Source organism: Malurus melanocephalus, unplaced genomic scaffold (genome assembly GCF_030028575.1).
Source record: "Malurus melanocephalus ecotype Western Australia unplaced genomic scaffold, MMel_1.1 scaffold_87, whole genome shotgun sequence".
Taxonomy (NCBI): Eukaryota; Metazoa; Chordata; class Aves; order Passeriformes; family Maluridae; genus Malurus; species Malurus melanocephalus.
Genome location: NW_026623319.1, coordinates 2163600 through 2181983, shown reverse-complemented (window position 1 = coordinate 2181983; position 18384 = coordinate 2163600). Strand labels below are relative to the sequence as shown.

The 18384-nt window shown below is 40.5% G+C and overlaps 1 protein-coding gene across 2 annotated transcripts in view; it reads right to left on the bottom strand.

Moving 5' to 3' along the window:
- The window catches only part of IARS1 (isoleucyl-tRNA synthetase 1), a 90058-nt gene that overhangs the window by 48461 nt on the left and 23213 nt on the right, over positions 1 to 18384 (bottom strand). For both annotated transcript variants that reach the window (XM_057368081.1, XM_057368082.1), the window contains exons 10-14: positions 17077 to 17137; positions 15457 to 15552; positions 10959 to 11081; positions 9412 to 9503; positions 5207 to 5305 (exon numbers count right to left, since the gene is read on the bottom strand). In XM_057368081.1, the coding sequence (XP_057224064.1) occupies positions 5207 to 5305; positions 9412 to 9503; positions 10959 to 11081; positions 15457 to 15552; positions 17077 to 17137 (471 nt within the window). The remainder of the gene's footprint in view (positions 1 to 5206; positions 5306 to 9411; positions 9504 to 10958; positions 11082 to 15456; positions 15553 to 17076; positions 17138 to 18384) is intronic.

Genomic DNA, 18384 nt, shown 5'->3' with positions numbered 1-18384 from the left:
TGGGAGAGCCTGCACCACTGGAATGGTGCAACCCCACACACCCCACACCAGYCCTGGTGCCTCCACCGCTGCATCTCCTGCTTACGTGCAGCTCACAGGGGCTAAAGGAACAGTGCTTTCAATCATTTTGATCTCCCARTGCTTCTCTCGCCTCTTTTCTCCTGGTTCCCATGGCAACCAGCACGTTGTGGTGTGACTGCAATGCTGCTGCAGACGCATCCCCGTCACYGCTGCTCCCGGACACGGCGCAGCCCCGACCTCCAATCCTGGCACACGCTCCCCCTGAAAGCCCTGCTCCATCTCCCTGCTACAGAGAGACCCAGGCACCCTGCTAATTGCTGCTCAAATTCCTTATCTTATCAACAATCCCCTCAGCCCCAAGCCAGGGAGAAGTGAAGCTCCCACTTTTCCTTTTTCTGCAGTTTCCTTGGGAATATTCTAAGATGACAGTCACGAAGAACTTTTGTAGGGCATCGGCACTCCAGATCCATTTCCATCCACGTATGTAAATACATCTGCATTCCTGTGACAGTGGCAGACATGGATCACACTGCTCATGGCACAGGTTTACCAGCTGCCCCAAAAAACCATGCTGGAGGTGCTTAGTGAACTGGCACTTGGGGGGTTTATTTTGTAAGGTTTTCCTTGAAGCAAACAGTGTTTGGTGTCCCTTCAGTGGGACTGCAAAGGTCCCTGATGCATTCATGGCATCATCAGCAATCTCTGTACAAGAGGCTCAGAGACAAAACAGCAAAACTGAGGCACAGCAGAACACAAGCCATCAAAATCCAGTGAACAAGCCTCAAAATTCACTTCTAATCCTCAGCCATGTCTGATAACAGACAGCAATAAAACCTTTTCTAAATTAGACAAACACAAGGCTAACCCTGCAGCAATTTTTTTTTTTTTTTACCTCCTGCTGTAGGCAATGTCACTAATTTGGATTTTTCCTCAGGAAATGTTGCCATCTAGTGACTCCACACTGCTGTACATATCACCATTGCTGCTACAGGGAGAATGTCGTTTCTATTCATGATTCCCCAGTAAGTGTGACTGATGACTCAAAAAAAAAAGAGTTACAACTGCATGGTGATACTAAAGTAAAGCAATAAATGAAAAAATCCACACACACCATGCATTTAAAACTGTACAGATGAAATGTATTCACATAAACAAAAAAAAGGAAGTGTCCTATGAGACTTTCTAAACAAATTAACAGCAAAAGAAGGAAAAAAGGCCTCACTGATTTTCTCCTAGTGCTCTGCAATTCCTTATGATTTCAAATTCTGTTGCCCTGTTACAGACTCAGCTTTCTTATCTGTGCAAAAATGGCAAGTTCAGTAAAAGAAACATTTGCCTTTCTATTGCAAATGGTTTCTGCACAGTCTCAGGGTTTCTGACCCAAACAGGTATCATTGCTGATCATATCACACCTTTCAGCAGGTGAGAGACAGTTTTGTGGTCAAAGATTAAAATGACCAGGATGAAAAGCTTCTCCAAAGATTGATGTGCTCCACTGGCACAGGAGAAGGCACTTGGGYTCACACAGGAGCTGCGTGGAAAATTCACCCTTGCAACTTCCCTCACAGCAAATGTGTTGTGGGTGGCATTTTCAGCAAGAACTAACAGCTTAAGTGATGAAAGTCAGGAAAACAATACCTTCAGCCAGACATCAAGCTCTTTATTACAATGCCTGAATTCTTCAATGGTGAGAAGATGCCAGAACAAAACGTTTGGCTTCTTTGAAGTCCCCGACTTCACTGCTTTCCTTCCACTGATGCTCATTTTTCCACTCCACCAAGTGCTGCACATCTGATGCAAACAMTGTCAGAACTGCACAATGTCTTGAACATTAGAAACTTGGCAACAGTTAGAGGTAAATGTTTCAGGAGTTCCTGAAGGAGAACTTTAGGTGAGGTTTCAAARCAAGGAAAAAAGAGTTCAAAGCTGATATTTAAATACAAACTACAGAGTCTGTTCTATCAGTCTACAAGCATAGGAATATTACATCCACTGCCAGAAATAAGAGTTTGGAAATCTCATCATAAATTGTACTGATTTATTGGTTACAGTAACTTATAAATTTTCAKTTTATACCAACTTTGAACACTGATGACAGGAATTAGTCCCACATTGTAATTATAATCTAAGGTGGCCTGGTTTAGTCCGTGGGTACATAGAAAATGCTCTTTCAACAAACCATTCTATAAAATAATAGTGACAACAATTAAAGCTGAAATCCAGACAGCACCTGGGTGCTGCATCCAGCTCTCCTTATCAAGAGAACAGAAAGCCAAGGTCTGACAGGCCTGGATTTTACAGCAGCCAAATCTGCCTCTCTTCATCTCAAATGTGGCAGTAGTGKGTGCCTGAATGCCAAAATGAAGATAACCGTGCTCATTTAAATTTTCTTTTAAATAGTCTCAGTTATACAGTAGAGAACATTCAATAAGGGAATTCAAATAAAGGCTGAAACACAACCCCCTAAACACTGTTCCAATTGTGCATTTTCATCAACATCCAACACAAGTTACTTCCCAGTCTGACAGGAAGAAGGTTGGGACAGAGAAGAGAGGTTTTTTTTTTTTTTTCCTTCTGATTTTACAAAAATGCTGGCACATTACTCATGTAACCATTATTGGAAGTGATAGTTAATTCATTTTGATAAATGAAAATAGAGTTGCTGGTTTTAGTAAATTTTGAATGACTGTGGCCTTATAAGTTGGGTAATTCACTAAAAAAAAACTAATTAGAAATGCAATCAGGTTGCAAAGTTTGTCCAAGTATGTTTAATCTATTTCATCAGAAATGGTATCTATCAAGAGGGCAGCTATTCTTAAGGGACAATATACCTATCAGTCATTTATAGGAATAAAAAAAGCAATGCAGTCAAACCCATTTTGTAAAGGTTAATATAATCTGAAAAGCATTTATCCCAAATTTTCTCATTTTCAGGACATGCTGAAGCCCCAGAGAGTCCAAAAATAARTTTCTAAAAAGCTACATATTATTCCTGTGACACTTTCAGAGATCAAGTCTCTTTAAAAGCAGAAAAAGTAGGTTTTGGGGAGGATGGAGTTCCCAAAATTTAAATAAATGAATACTGCAAAAGGCCAATAGTCTCAATGCTGACTTCAGAAGCTACAGCCCAAACCAAATTGGCATCAGTGGAGAACACAGGAAGAAAACCTCAAAAACTCTTTCAAAAAGCTGGATTTTAACTGCCAACTTTAAAGTAGCRAAGATTACCCAGAATTCAAATTACTATGAAATCACACAGTGGAAATACATATATTATTTATTAATAATTCTGTGATAATACATCTCTACTTGTAGCCATATTCCCAACTAAAAGCTTCTCACAATCCCTAAGACCACAGGGTTTTGAGAGGAGTCCTGAGGAATCAGTTTTATGCTCAATTYTGGAATTGTGTTTAAACTCAGGAATTGCCTAAAGGACAAATGGTTCCTTTAACTCCAAGCATTTTGARTATTTTCCAGTGATGGCACTGCCTGAGTGCCATCTCACTGCTCTCCTCACCCAACCTTTGCTGCAGCAGCTCCAAAATTTACTTCCTCTTGTATCCCCACTACTCAGCACTTCCAAAAAGCACCACTGAAAACACARCTACATGAGGCAGGGTTCAAACTGATCAGTCATTCTTACTAATTGCTGTCTCCTGGAGGAATGGAGGTCACTTAGCAGCTTCTTCTTGAAGCTCTGCTTCTGGAACAGCAAAACCATCCCATCCATTCAAACATTTCCTTAATAGGATCCTTACATTTTTCTTCTGTTCATGTGAAAATTAAGTATGCAGGTCTACTGTCATCCCAACAGTGAAAGCATCTTGAGAAAAGCTAATTAAAGCTAAGAACAAACACTTTCACCCCCTCTCCAGCTTATTTTTCCCCCAAAGAAGGATCACAGTATGTTCTGCTATGGAAAACAGAAAGCAACACTTAGTAATCTCTGAAGTCCCCTGACACAGCCAGACTGGGCACGTGCTGACGGGCAAAGCCAGGCTGCAGCATTTCTGGGCAGCCTCCATTCCGGATCACTGCCTTTTCCCACACATCCCAGTATTTCCAGTGCTTCTACCATGTCAGCAGTTATGCAAAAGCTGCTCATGGAGAAATTAATTGCCAGCTACTGTCCAAGAAAAAAGGCAGCACAAGCTGTAATTGCTGTCTGAAGGTTGAGTCACCTTCTTTAATRTCATCTGAGCTGCTGACAAGAGGCAACTGTGGTGAAAGAGGGGTGGGACCCCAGCTCTCCCTACAGTCCTCACATGGAAAGRCTGAATGAGGTTGGAAACTCCAAGTTTTCCCCACTCACTGGGAGGTCTCAGCCTCCCAGGCACAAATGATTGATGAAAGGAAGRGAAATAAAAATAGAGCTTATGAAGGTGCAGATGATAAGATCCTTTTGTTACTGACACACCATAAAACCAGGACTGACTCCCTAAATGYCACCAGCATCAGTAGTTCCCTTCTACTGCACTTAATAATGCAATTAAATCATCCACAACTCACCTGCTGTTTTCTACACGAATTTCAAACAAGTGTTTTTCACATTCACTATATATATAAAGATTTAATTTTTACCATTAGTAGAAATTTTTTACTTAAACCTGTGAAAYTGAGTTTACCTACAACAATTACACAAGCTAAGGCAGCTGGGTTGAGCTTTTTGTGGGTGTTGGGGGGGAAGTGGGTGTGGATTTTTCTTCAAATGCACCTGTGATGAAATAATCAACCTTATCTGAAACAACAAGATGAAAAAACCCACAACTTGCCTAAAAATTAGTTCTATTTGGAGCAATATATATGCAGCATTAATTGTTCTCTCAAGTGGAGCCTTTTGGGAAGCACTTCCCTGTTTCTGCAGGGTGATTCTGCTCTGCAGTTTCTCTAATGCTGAATTGTTTAGGTTTGTATAATATGACTGGAGGACACTTTTAAGGATCCTGTAGTGTATTTCACTGTAAATTACTAGGAAATATTCAGCCTTGATAAAACTGAGATAAAACACTGTCCAGAAGTGRTCCCAGCCCTGCTCCAGTGGCATTAACTCAAAGACAGAATGGGAATATGAAGCAGAGTGAGCACAGGAACAGTGGAACAGCTTTGGAGAGCTCCAGCACACACAGCCCCCACACTCCCAGCTCCAAGAAAAGGAATAAAAGATCTCTGCAGGGGACATTACCAGTAGCACTGGGCGTTATTCTCCAGCAGCTTCTCCACCATGTGCTCCACCCTGACAAACCAGCTGGGCACAGCTTTGTAGATCAGCGGAGTATCTGACCTGCACACGAAGAGAATAAAACAAACAAAAACAKTTTTAAGTGCTACATTATTTATAAAGTGCTCTTTAATATTTATTTCTGCACATGMCAGTACCCTTTGCACAGACTGAGTTCACTGCTGCTGAAATGTTATCACAGTTAAAGGTTRGGGTTTGTTTGGTTTGTTAAATTACACAAACTGCTACATTTATGTGAGCTACTGTTTTGAAATCAAGTCTTGAAAAAAGATTTTACAGCCYTCAAAGTCAGTAATTCAAGGAACTTGTATAGCAAGAGCAATCATGAGAATGTTCAAACGACACTTGAATTTGAAATTTGTGCTCCTACATCGTACAACATTATGAAATTCAGTAACTATTAAAATGAGTCATATTTCAGTCTTCCACATGAGCTCATTCTGCATCKTTTTTTTATATGCATGTAGACCTGAAAAGCCAGGAAACATTCTGCTGTGTTTCTACTATTTGCATTTAAAATAATAATCACACATCATAAAGAAGTAACAGCACCCAGGGTTAACTGCAAGAAAGTTCCATTCCAGAAGGAAAGCAAGAGATCCAGATAGGAATATAAAGAAGTTTTAAATACATCTTAACATATTCCTTACTTCAATAAGCAATAAAGGAAACTCTATATGGGAGGAGAGCACTTTCAGAACTTGGGGTTGCTTAGAAATGGAAACACTGTTGGTCAGAGCACACAGAATGAGCAATTCCCTAATTTACTCAGTAAAATCAGTCCCTCCAAGCATCTGACTGCAGTATCCCAACCCAGTGTCTGATTTMTCAGTTCCATGGTAACTGATAAGGGCTTGACTGACTGTTCAGGYTGCTGACATCCTTCTAAAGGATCCTGGGATCCAACAGTGGGCATGAGTCACTGTAGGAGAGTTCAGGAATTTCCAATCCTTCACATCCATCCCATTATTCCAACTTGATGAGGGAGAAGAGCCCTAGGGGATAGGATCTGTCGGATGGGTACAGAGGAGCAGCAACACCACTGGGACAAGAAGCTCATTCTCCTTTAGCATCAATCCACCCCACAAAATGTTTCTTGAAAATATTGCTTTTGTTTAAGTCACTTTGGCTCAGAACTTGGCAACACATAAAAAYTCACCAGCAAAGAGCCTGAGAAGCTGCTCTTATCTCCCATGTGCAGCCATTGCTACAAACAGCCAAAGTTTAATTCATTTTACTTATGTCCACAGCAAGGACACATTTGAAATCCACAAACTACTGCAGATTATGATGTAAATTAAAATTGCTACTGTGCCAGCMCTTGCTAAAGGTGCACCTGCCTGACCCACAAAAGAAAGAAAACCCACAGACCTGAACACCTGAACTCACAGTGCACAAAGCCMAATAATAAAAAACACATTGCTTCTTTTAATGCTGGATTTCAAAGGATATTTCATTTTAACTATACCCTGTAYGTTTCAATGTGCTTAAGTGTTCAAGTACCCATAGACTTAAAAGAAATGGTGACAGCTCAAAGTAATCATAATGTTGTGTCCTAGCTATTAAATGCAAACCTACTGATGGTTTGGTACTCAAATTTAAGTCCTAACAACTAAAAAAGGGAACAGTTCAGTTCACTCCTCACACAGCAGCAAGATCACAGTAAAAAAAAGAAAGCATTCCCTGAGCTAGAAGGTGTTTTGATTTCACTGAGTATCTTGTTTCAGATGTGCTAAAGAATGATGAATTGCCATCACAAGATCTTGAGTAARTGGAAACAAGTAGAATAAAAATTRATATTAAAAATTTCTCACATGGTCTTAACAGATTAGAAAAAAATGGTTGGGACAATGAAGTGGGACCCCAGCTCCCTGAGGAGAGCAGCTGACAGGTAGGGCTGGCTGCAGCCTGGGGACACTGAGTGGCTTCAGACAGGAAGGGGCTGTGATGACAGAAGAACCATTCCCCAGGCTTTCAGCCTGACCTGAGGTTGTAATACCTGATAACCACTCCAAGCACCCACAGGGCTCTGCTCCACCTGCATGAAGGCAGCAAGAAAGGGGAGTTTCCCTGAATATTTTTCTTCTGGCTGTACTGCCATGCAGTGCCTCAGCAGCAGACTGCAGAGAACAAAACMCTAAAATCTGCCCAAGCAGTGACACCTCACACATTTCTGCCCCTCATGACCARTGAGAAGGCTGAGGGACCCAGATTCAACTGCATTTGACTGTAGAATCAAATGAGAAATAGCAATTGCTGGGTTTTGTTTTCCATCAATACAAGGGAAAACCACCCAGACAGACATAAACCAAAATTTGATGTTTACAAAGTTCCTGCCTAACCATTCCCCCTTGTCTCAACTGAAGAAAGTTTTGCTCTCCTTGCAGACAGACCCTTTAGAAACACATCAGAAGAAGCAAATGCCCAGACCACACAGACCTTTTAGATCTCCCATGTGCATAGAGCAATTTTAACCAATGTCCTCCATTTTCAGCAATCCCAATAAAGACAAATTCTAACTGAAAACTACCTGAAAACTATATACAGATCCCTTACCAAGCTGTTGTGTTTTTCTTGCTAATATTTTAAAGTTTAGCTGACAGAAAGAAGGACCCTAATTCCAGTATATGTAAAAAAACGAAGGCAAATTTCTCAACATCCCAAGGATTCAACAGCTGCCTGGTTTCACAAAAATGCAGTACTACATGAAGAGTCTGATTTCAAAGTTTTCTTACATTAATCAAAATAACTTATAACTAYGTTCAAAGTTAAGAACTACTCTTCTACTTTTAGCATATTCCAATTATGGTTTGATTTGTGATGGCAGTGAAATGAGMTTTTCAAGTAGAATCCATTGTTCGGTTCTTCCCACCAGATAATTTGCTGCTAGGTGCTGCCTGCAACTTATCATCAATCAACAAAAATGTCAACAGAGTGGCAGGATTAAGGATCTTCTCCAGAATCAGCACTTCTACATCCCTGCTTTGTCTCAGAAGGCCATGACTGGATATTTGAGGTGCTACACAAGAAAAGCACAAGCGTTGCTTGATTTTGGGGCTGCCATTTTTCAAAAGTGTCCCAAATCATCAAGGATGTAACACCTGAAGAGCAATTCCCCTTCTTCCTCTAGGCAGCTGCTAGAAACAAACCAATCCTGCTGTTCAAGAGCAAGCAAAGGTTATTTTTGCTATAAATTAAAGATAAATGTACCCTGCTAGAACACTTCACCTGGCAGAGTCAGAGCCAGACAGAGGGATGAGCTTTTATCACAGTTATTTCAGTGCAGGTGCTGGATACATCAGATAGGACCTAATATCTTCAAACCATTTCAGATAATGAAATTAAATATTTTATTTTAAGTGTATCTTTGCTCATCATAAAAATTTAACTAAAAGATTACTGAAGATTCTTTTTTTTTAATTTGACATTTTTCTGTGGTTTTTTGCAATAATAACTGGAAATTTCAAACCAGGGAGGACACTACTAAAATCCACCTTTATTTCTAGATTAAATCTGTCTAGCCTGTGTTCCTCATAATCAAAACTTTTTCTTTCATTGATACTGAAAGCCCATGGAGAATTCTACATGGAGACTTCCCACAGGGACCTCCACATAGGGATGTTTCCACATTTTAAGCAACTGGGCTTATTTCAAAGAAATAAGTAATTTTACAAGGTTAAAAAAACCTGTAGATTAGCCATTTTATCCAAAACATGGAAAGCTTCAACACAAACATCTAAAGACCTTCTGTGATATAGCTATTTGGATACAATTCAAAGGCTATCAAAAAAATCCTTTCCCACCATTCAGCTGCTTAGAAAAAAACCTTTTTCAGACTTTTTACAAGAGTAGTTACGAGTTCTACACCAAAAAATGAGCGACACCAACTACAAAACTACCTGTAAAACCATAAATAGAAAATAAAATTTCAGTACTACACTTAAATTCATCAGATTTATGGCAAAAAAAAAAAAAAAGGAAATTACTTGATGACTAAACCGAAACTGTCCTAAATCCATCATCTCCATTTGTGTTACTTTTAGTCTTGTCACAAAAATTAAGCACGGGAGGGGAGAAAAAAGGGAAGAAACCTGAAGAAGATGTCTGTTAGAAAGCTCAGCTCACAGGCAGTGCAGGTGTGGCCTTACCTCCAGCAGAAGGGGTAGCTGTGCTGGAAGGTGGTGCTGTGAATCAGCCGGCCCTTCTCCTTCAGCCATCTGATGATGTGCTTATCTGCATCCTAAAAACACAGCACATTTCCCTTGGAATACACTGTTCACTCAGTAAGCTACTAGAGGACTAGTCTCAGATACTCTAATTAATTTAAAAAAAAAAAAACTTCTATGAATAATCCAGCATTTACACACATACAAAAAACTTCTATGAAATGTAGATATTTCCTGCAGGATCACTGTAAAACACTGCATTTAGAAAGTTACTTGCTCTCCAAATCCTGCTTAGTCCTCAATGTGTCTCTGCTATCTGGATAAATTAAAATGTATAAATTAAAGCAGGAGTCATTTTTTAYCCTTAACCCTCTTTCCACATACAAACAACTGAGTGTAAAAGACAAATTTTCTGAAGCACCAATCCAAGTCAGAATCCACATTATTTAATACTTTAAATCTTTCATTGAGTCTTCTGATTTTGGGGCAGAAAGTCATAGAGCTTTTTACCTAATATTTAAACTTCCCTACACCACATTCCTCTAAAGTAACTAAATTTCAGAATTTGAAGGATATTTTATAATACCTCACTACCTAAGCAGGATTTTAACTGGAAGTGGAAGTTATATATTAAGAATTTAAGACAATCTACTGAACAAACAAGTGTCAGTACAACATTAAGGAAAAAAAATATTAATAGATTTAAGTGAAAAATTCAGCATCATAAGAAAACTTTCMAAGAGCCTTAAATTCAGATTGCTACCAGCATGGGAGCCTCCAGTGCCCTCTTATTTGCCTTTATATATATGAAGCAGGAAGCAAAGATGGCAGATTGCATTCTCAACTTAATTGAAACAGACTTAAAAATCTTGTATTGCATTTGTTTACAGAAACATGCTTTGCTATCAAACTGCAGCAGCAGGGCTAAAMCCAATTTCTGTTCTCAGGACATGGATTTTAAGAGGCACTCCCTCCCTAGCAGGGATTTGCATCTGTGGCAATCTGGAGTTCCTGTGGGTTCCTGTTACAGGGATTCACTTACATTTACTGTCAAGTAAATTCCCATTGCAACACAGGCCACAAATGGGGAAAATGACAGGATTTCTCCCTCCTAGGGGGGGTCATGTTACATTWACTGGCTGGGAGAACCTTAATGATGGCATGTGGGAATTCAGAGTCATCCAGAGGTGAGGGAGGCCCTGCACATGTGCCTGGAGACTCTGGACAGGACATTTCTGTCAGGAAAAAGCACAGGGTGAGACTCTGTCTGCAGTGGCTGCAAACAGGAGATACTCCTTTGCCCTTCCACTACAGATACTCAGCATCACCTGCATTTCAATTTCTTCATTTCTCARCTGTTGTAACAGACAATTCCAACCTTGCTGCAAATGTTAAAGCACATTTTCATTTATCCAGATAACAGGTACACACTGAAGACAAATCTACTCAGGGAAAGAAAAGAAAGCTTCTACCATGCATAAAATCTATCTTGAATTAAGCAGTAATTTACTGCCTCCAGGCCCACTGACCTTCACATACTGCCCAGCAAAGTCAGCCACTTCTGCTGTGAAGCAGCCTGATGCATCAACAGGACACACAGGCACAGAGTCCTTCTGAATGATGTTAAAATCCATGCAGACTCTRTAATCATCCTGCAAAAGAGACAAGCACCAAGCTGTAAGAATAYAAAAAACTGGGTAAAATAGCCATCCCTTGAAACAGAAATTAAATAYTAAACAGAAAATGTGATGACTGGGCAAGAACAGCAGAATACTCAGCYTTCACTAATCCCAAATACATATGAGAAAGTGCAGGTTTATAGGATTGTTATTTTATTCATCAGAAAAATTACTACCTTTTCAGACTAGATATGTTTTCTCTCACTTAGCAGAGGGGATATATGCATGTTTTTCCRTGTACATAAATGCATATACATACATGTATTTTATGTTCACATGTAATGAACAGCTTCAGGTTCCATTTCATRACAAAGGAGCTGCCAACCACTCCATCCTGCTCCTGCCCCAGCCAGAATCTGCATCTGCCCAGCTCTCCAGCCAACATGGCATTTTTCAGAAGGCAGGCTGTTTTAATCAATCTAATTCTGGAATTTCACAGAAAAAATCCCATTTTCTGAATGTCTTAACAATCCAAAGTCTTTATTGAAACCTGTATTTCTCAATCTTTTTTGGCCCATAGGCAATGCTACTGACCAAGAACCACACATGGACAACATCATAGTTTTTTTTCCTGGCCAGCTTCCACTTAAATTTTTAATTTCCTGTAGCAGTAMGAAGAAAAAAARAGGAAGAAAAAAAGAGAGTTGCTTCAGACTTTCCTGAACATGACTGAACAATAATGGCATCGGAGACAAGATTAAAACAAAATTAGTCAGAGAATAGAAAAGTACAGATTTTAACTTCAAGTCTGAAGTCACAGTAAATCTGTATTTCATCCAGTTCAGAATTGCTTCCAGGACACACAGCAGCTGTCTCACAGGAGCTGCACCTCCAGAGGCTCTCCCCTGAGCAGGGACACGGCTGCAGAGCAGAGTGTGAACACACACGGCACAGGGCAGCATTCCACAGCTCCTGAATGCCCCTCCCTGGCTCTAAGCAGCACAGAGCCAGCTCTGGAGGAGTCAGTGCCTTTCTGTCCTCAGCCTGTACCCTCACCTGTCCTCACTGTGGCTCCAGCTCCCTCCAGCCAGGCCTGTTGTATTTTCCAAGGATGAAACCCGCCCACAGAGACAGGGAAGGTGGCTGTTCCATRGACAAAGCTTTGCACACACAAACAGCAAATCCCTCCAGCTGCAGCACTGCCTTCCAGCAGAGCACTGCCCCTTTCCCTCTCCAGCAGCTGCAGGAAGCCACCAGGCCATTATTCACCCTGCACTTGGGCACCYTCAGTCAGGAGATGACTGAGATAAGGCCCTTGTCTGCYGGCCTTTATCAGCTGAGGGACTGGSAGCAGGCTGAGGGGTTTAAGCTGACAGAGCTGATGTCAGCCCTGTTGTGGCACTGAGCTGTTCAAGGCTTTGAAGCAGCAGCCAGCACAAACTACAAAGCCTGGCACACTCACAGCCTGCTGAGAATCACAACAAACCTTGCCCTTGGCAGCACCTSGGTCAAGAGGTGCTTCAGCTGCACTTGCAGCCCTGCTGCAGCCAAGGATACACAAAGGCTTTGTTACTTCACCCTTCTGCAGTCAGCCCCCTGCTTTTGAACAGCCTGAGCTTGAATGGAAACTCTCCACACAGACCTGCCATTGCATTGAATGAAGATTTCCTTCAGTAGCCACAAGGCAAGAATATCTTCAGGCACATACTAGGAATCCACAAGTGCTAAATTCAAATAAAAGCTAAGACAAGCATCGGCTCCTTTTAGGATAGAGTTAGAGCCTTCACTTTTCTACCCCAAAAGATTACACATAAAGTTGTAAGAGACAAAATTAATAAGTAGAAACTATTAAACAGCTCACTTATGAGAAATCAAAAGCTTTTTAATCTGAAATTTCAACAAAACAACAGAAACATGATGCCAAAGGTTCACCTTCAACACCTCTTAACAAAAACTGATACTTTTGCAATATACTGAAAAAGAAGTGCATCTGTAACAGAACTATGAAATTTGTGTGTCGCAGCCCAAGCAGGCACTAGAATTATTGCAAATTAAAAATTYGTGTGCAAATGCAAGTGCTACTAAAGCTTTTTAAGTTAACAGCAGGTACATCTACCTATGATGAAATGCCTGAGCAGCTCAATTTTAGTGTCATGTTAATCTGGAGGTACAATGAGTTTACAGCATTTTTAATACAGGTTTGTCTTGTTCTGTGAGCTTTAATTTTGATGTCTTTTGAACTGAAATAATAGAGTGCACTGTTATGGTGTGGCACCTTGGATTTGGCAAATGCATCACACAAGACAATGAAACCACATATTGTGGAACTAAATGAAGGTGAATCTYTACTTTCAATTTTGTTGGAGAAAGACACATTCTGAGCTATCAGCAATATAGAACATATATCAGTAAGTAGGATTTAAAAATAAATAAATAAACCCCTGACTTTTCATCTGTGTTTACTGAAGGGAGTCACTGATGTTGATGGGAAGGAACAGAGACAAGAAACGAGGCTTCCTGTGAAGGGCTGTGCTCTATTTCTTTCCCCTCTGACCCTCCTGGTCCATTTATCCCTTTTCTATTCACCTTGAACACAAGAGGAAGGTGCAGAGGAGCCAATTAACCAGGAAGACAATCCTGYCTGCAACATGAACTCTCCCTTCTTTCATCTAAGCCTGTCTAAAGGCCAACATGTAACACCAACAGCATCCTACCCAAAGCCTACTGTACAATGATGCAATCCTGAACCTAAACCAGGGCCTCTGTGAGCTTTTCTGAACAGAGATAATCTGTGGGCTGTCAAAATGGAACCACACAAACCCCAAAGAGAAGGCAGCAGCTTTAAGTGCAACGTGCACAGTGCACTTCCCTTCTGAAGGCAACAGAGCCCATTGACCCAGGCCCCTGTACCAAGCACGATCTCCTCAAACCTCTCCTTTGCTGACAAGTGCAAAGTTTTGTTTGTGATGTCTGTGTACTTTTTCCTTGCACAATGTTTTATGTCTTTTTTCCTTTGTGAAGCATTTAACTGATACTCTCAAGTTTTTTCTAAAAAAAATGTTTTGCAAGCAATTGCTGATTTCCCAGGAGAGAAAGAAAAAAAAACTATTTTTTCCTCTGTTTTTACAAAGCTCAGTGGGCTTATTAAAAAAATCAAATAAAAGAGGGCACATAACCCTTGCTCTAAGTGGCCAGTTAACCTTTCCAACAAGCTGTTTCCAACAACTTAAGTGTACTGTGCAAATACACAAACCACTCTAAGGGAGCCAAGGGAGAGCTGCTTCCAGAGCTCCTTCCCTACTGGCAGCCTCTTCCCTTCCTTCCCTCATCTCCCACAGCAAGAGCTCCTGACTCTAAACCAATTCTCACCCTCTGGCACATCCAGCTCCAGGGGAGAGTCTGAGGAGCAGAAGTGTGACAGGATTCCTGTTCCTGAGGACACTTGACCAGCCACCACCATTTTCTTTATGAACTGCTAACACAGCCCACTCTAATTTTCTTTATTCAGGGCTATATTAGGCCAGAACATCTTTTCATATCAACGTTCATCCTGACAAGGGAAACACCGCCACAATGGATGTACCCTTCAGAAAAATGCAGGGAGAAAAGGACGGAAGAGGATGGGCTATTTCACATGAATACAAAGAGGCCTGTTGCTAATGCCAAGTTTCTGGAAATTATGACAGAGCTCGTGGTCCAGGGATTGCTAATTGCTAGGCACTGCAAGTTTTTTGAGGGCATCTTTGGATAATGGCTGAAGACAGGACACTCTACAAAAAGGACAATGAGCCTAAGCTAGCGCATTTAATTCAAGTGTCTAAAAACTGAAATGATTAAATCCATGACAAATTATTCCTGTTAACCTTAAAAAAGAACGGACTGAGAGAAAGGACAATAAAGACAGAAAAAAAAGAATGCAGTGCAACAAAATCCTTTCACAGCAAGGGATAAAGTCTCAGGACAAAAGCAGTGGAAGCRTTTTCTCATTCTCTAAAAGCCCAGGGAGTAACAAAATTGAAACGCTGAAGAAGGGCAGTGTGCTGAGCAGAGCTGTTGTTCCCAACCAAAATGATCACTAAGCAAAGCCAGCTTCCACTGCCAGTGCCACAGATCAGCCCTTCTCAAAGCTCTAACTTCAGACTGAGAAAAGCTGAGATCAATGGCACCCAAAGAAAACAGGTAAGTTCAGCTCCCACATCACAACACAAACCAAATCCACGGACAAAAGATCTCCAATCTAACACCAAAGGCACTGAGTGGAAGAGCTCATCAAAACACAAAGCTATGTGGCAATCTTGCATTTCTAAGCAGTAAATAGGAAGATTTTAACATCAGTCACCCTGAGAGAGTCCCCAGGAGCTGGAAAGCCAAACAAAATTAACATGACAGATGTGCAGTTCACACTTACAGCACCAAAATAGGGAGCCTGATGGACAACTCCTGTGCCTTCTTCCTCCTTCACATAACCATCCACCAGCACGGTAAAGGCACCTTTTTCTTTGCACTGTAACACAAAAAATGRGGTTTTACACAATATGTATTTACACACACAGAGCAAAACAGAATTCTAAAGAACCTGGAAGAGCCACCAGCCACACAAAAGAGGAAAGAACTGCATGGAAAGTAAGTGCCAGAGTACAATGTGACATCCCTAACATGACTTAATGACTTCCCATAGCCCAGACACCTGTGTACTTCAYTTAGAGAGTGTCAAGTGTGATTAAATCTCACACCTCTCCAGAAGGCCTCCAAGTCAATTACTCTTCAAGCCACAGATCTTCACACAGTTCTGCTTAACAGACTGCAAATCAATACACTCCTGAACATGAGGATACAATCAGGAAAGTACACAACTCTCCCTGCATTGTTATATGTCCCTTTTTGTCCCCTAAATGCTTATTTTCTTTAAAAGTTTGCTTTTATAGTCACACATTTTCCTTATTTTCTCCAGAGAATAACAGCATGATAAGTAGCAAGTGAAAAGAAAGAAGAGAAAATCCAGGAAAAATTGCCAGGAATAGATATGACAATTTTCAGTGTCTTCAGTATGTGGATAATGAAAAATGAAGGGTTATTTCTATTCCTTAAAACAAAAATAGTAAACAAAAATTACTGCAGTCACAGCTGAACCAAATATGTTACAAAATATTACATTTGGCTTGTTCTGAAGGGAGATATTTTGAGATAAGACCTCCATTCTAAATAAAAAATTGTAGATGCCCATCTGCTCCTTACAAGTACAGCAGGACTCACAAAACTGACCCATTCCAAACCTCAGATCCACAATCCAATTTTTCAGATTCAACTGTGTTTGAGTTTCATCTAGAAATACCAGACCCTGCTCCCCACAGAGGTTTTCCCACCTTTGCTGCCCATGCTTCACAAGTGACCAAATCACTCACAGRAGTTCACAGCTGCCTGGCCAGCAGTGCTGTACTTCTTCTCTTTCAAAATTTAATCCATCTTTAATCAGATTTTATTTTTAATATATGAATTCTCTCCCCCTCTCTCCTAGTGCTACAGATTCTTTTATCTGTGATGCCAGACGTAATGCAGTGCTTAAAAGCTGCACAGGACACCCAGATAAATCTGGTGTATCAATTGGTTTTTAGCAAAGGGTTTTAACTCTTCAGTGAAAAACACAGCATGTCTGACTGTTATCCAAAGTCAGAGTCAYTCCCTTGGGAAGACAAAGCTTCTGGGCTCAGGAGGCAGACAACAAACACTCACCAGGTGACAACATGAGAGAATACTGCCTATTATGTGTGTTGATTTTTTTTCTGCAATCTGGACTCAAACTTCTATTTATCACCCAATTTTTACTCTCAGTATATTGAAAACTTAAGGGAAACAATCAGAGTCAACATTTTCGTYTTACAAACTTTCACTGAGATTTTAAGGTACTTAAATACAACCTGGCCTTTGCTATTAGGACATGAGACCTTTTAAACAATATAAACAAGGAATGTTCAGAATGGGTTTTATTTTTGCCTTGGTATCCTGTATGAAACACTGAACTTCATCTTACCTGAATAAAATATTCAAAGAGTGGTTTGTATTTCTTGCCTTTAAGAGCAATGCCAGGAAACCTGAGGAGAAAGATTGACAAGATTTACAAATTAACTTGAAAATTCCCTTTTTCCTTTTTTAATTTTTCCCCATCCCTGATGGAATTTGATTTTATAAKGTGAAGGAAAAAAGTATTTACTTATGTTTGCTTCCCATCTCTGGTAATTTGGACTAGGAAATAAAACAATGTCTCAGTGTACCTCTGCTACCAGTCAACAACTTGTACCTGATGGACTTTCAATCAAACAATTAATATAAATTAATTGAGGCATTAGGCATTACTTAAAGTTCTTTATGGTAAAGCTGGGCAAGAATCTTCTGGATAAAACACAATATTAATAACAACAAACCCCTGAAGCTCAGCATGTCAAACAGAACTAAATAACAATCCAAAACACCTGAAGTTTTATGTACAAAGACTGTGCCACAGGGTACTGCAGCCTTTAAAGCTCAGGTGCTTCTTTCCTTATTCTAAACTGGGCATCCAAAGTCTCCATGGGCATCTCAGGGAATGATCCAGCACAGACTGAMTGACTGAGGAACCAGCTGAGCCACACAAGAGATGTAAGGCAGGATGGAGCCTGAGGTCTGGCTCCTTTCAGGCTTCTGACAGCAGCTGACAAAGACAGTGATTAGGTCGGGATTTGCAGCTCAGAACTCTCCTGAAAGTGCTTAAATCATCCAATTTCACGGGAAAAATCCAGCTAAAACATAACTTCATCTAACAGATGGGCTGGCTCTCTGACTGTGTCACAGCTGTGGTCTCTCCCTGTACTCTTCTTGATCTACAACTTCCAAACAATGGGCAAACCATGAGACACTCGACTCCTTCAAAGTGGGGGACTCTTCAAAGCTGCACAGAAAGGACCTCGAACAGTATTTATTGCCAAGTTCAAGAGCACGACTCCTCAGCTCAGCACACACAATATCCTCTAGGAAAAGGGGAGGTTTCTATTTTAGGCCACTGCTTTGCAGATGGTTTATATATTTTTATATTACAAACAGCCTTAGGAATGTTTGAGGTGCTTAATCGGGATCAGATGAGAGAAAAGCATCCCAGTGCTCAGCCACACAGATGTGGAAATCTCAGATACTGAATGTGAAGCACCAGATCTGGTTTTAAGAAAAGTTGTTACATTCTTATTTAATACAAGTCAGAGAAAGGTAAAAGTGGTGGATCACATTCATTTTGGGATCTGAAATACTTTGTCASAGTCCTGAACTTCAAGCTGAAAATTTATACAATGGTGCCTTCTTGTGAGCTAAG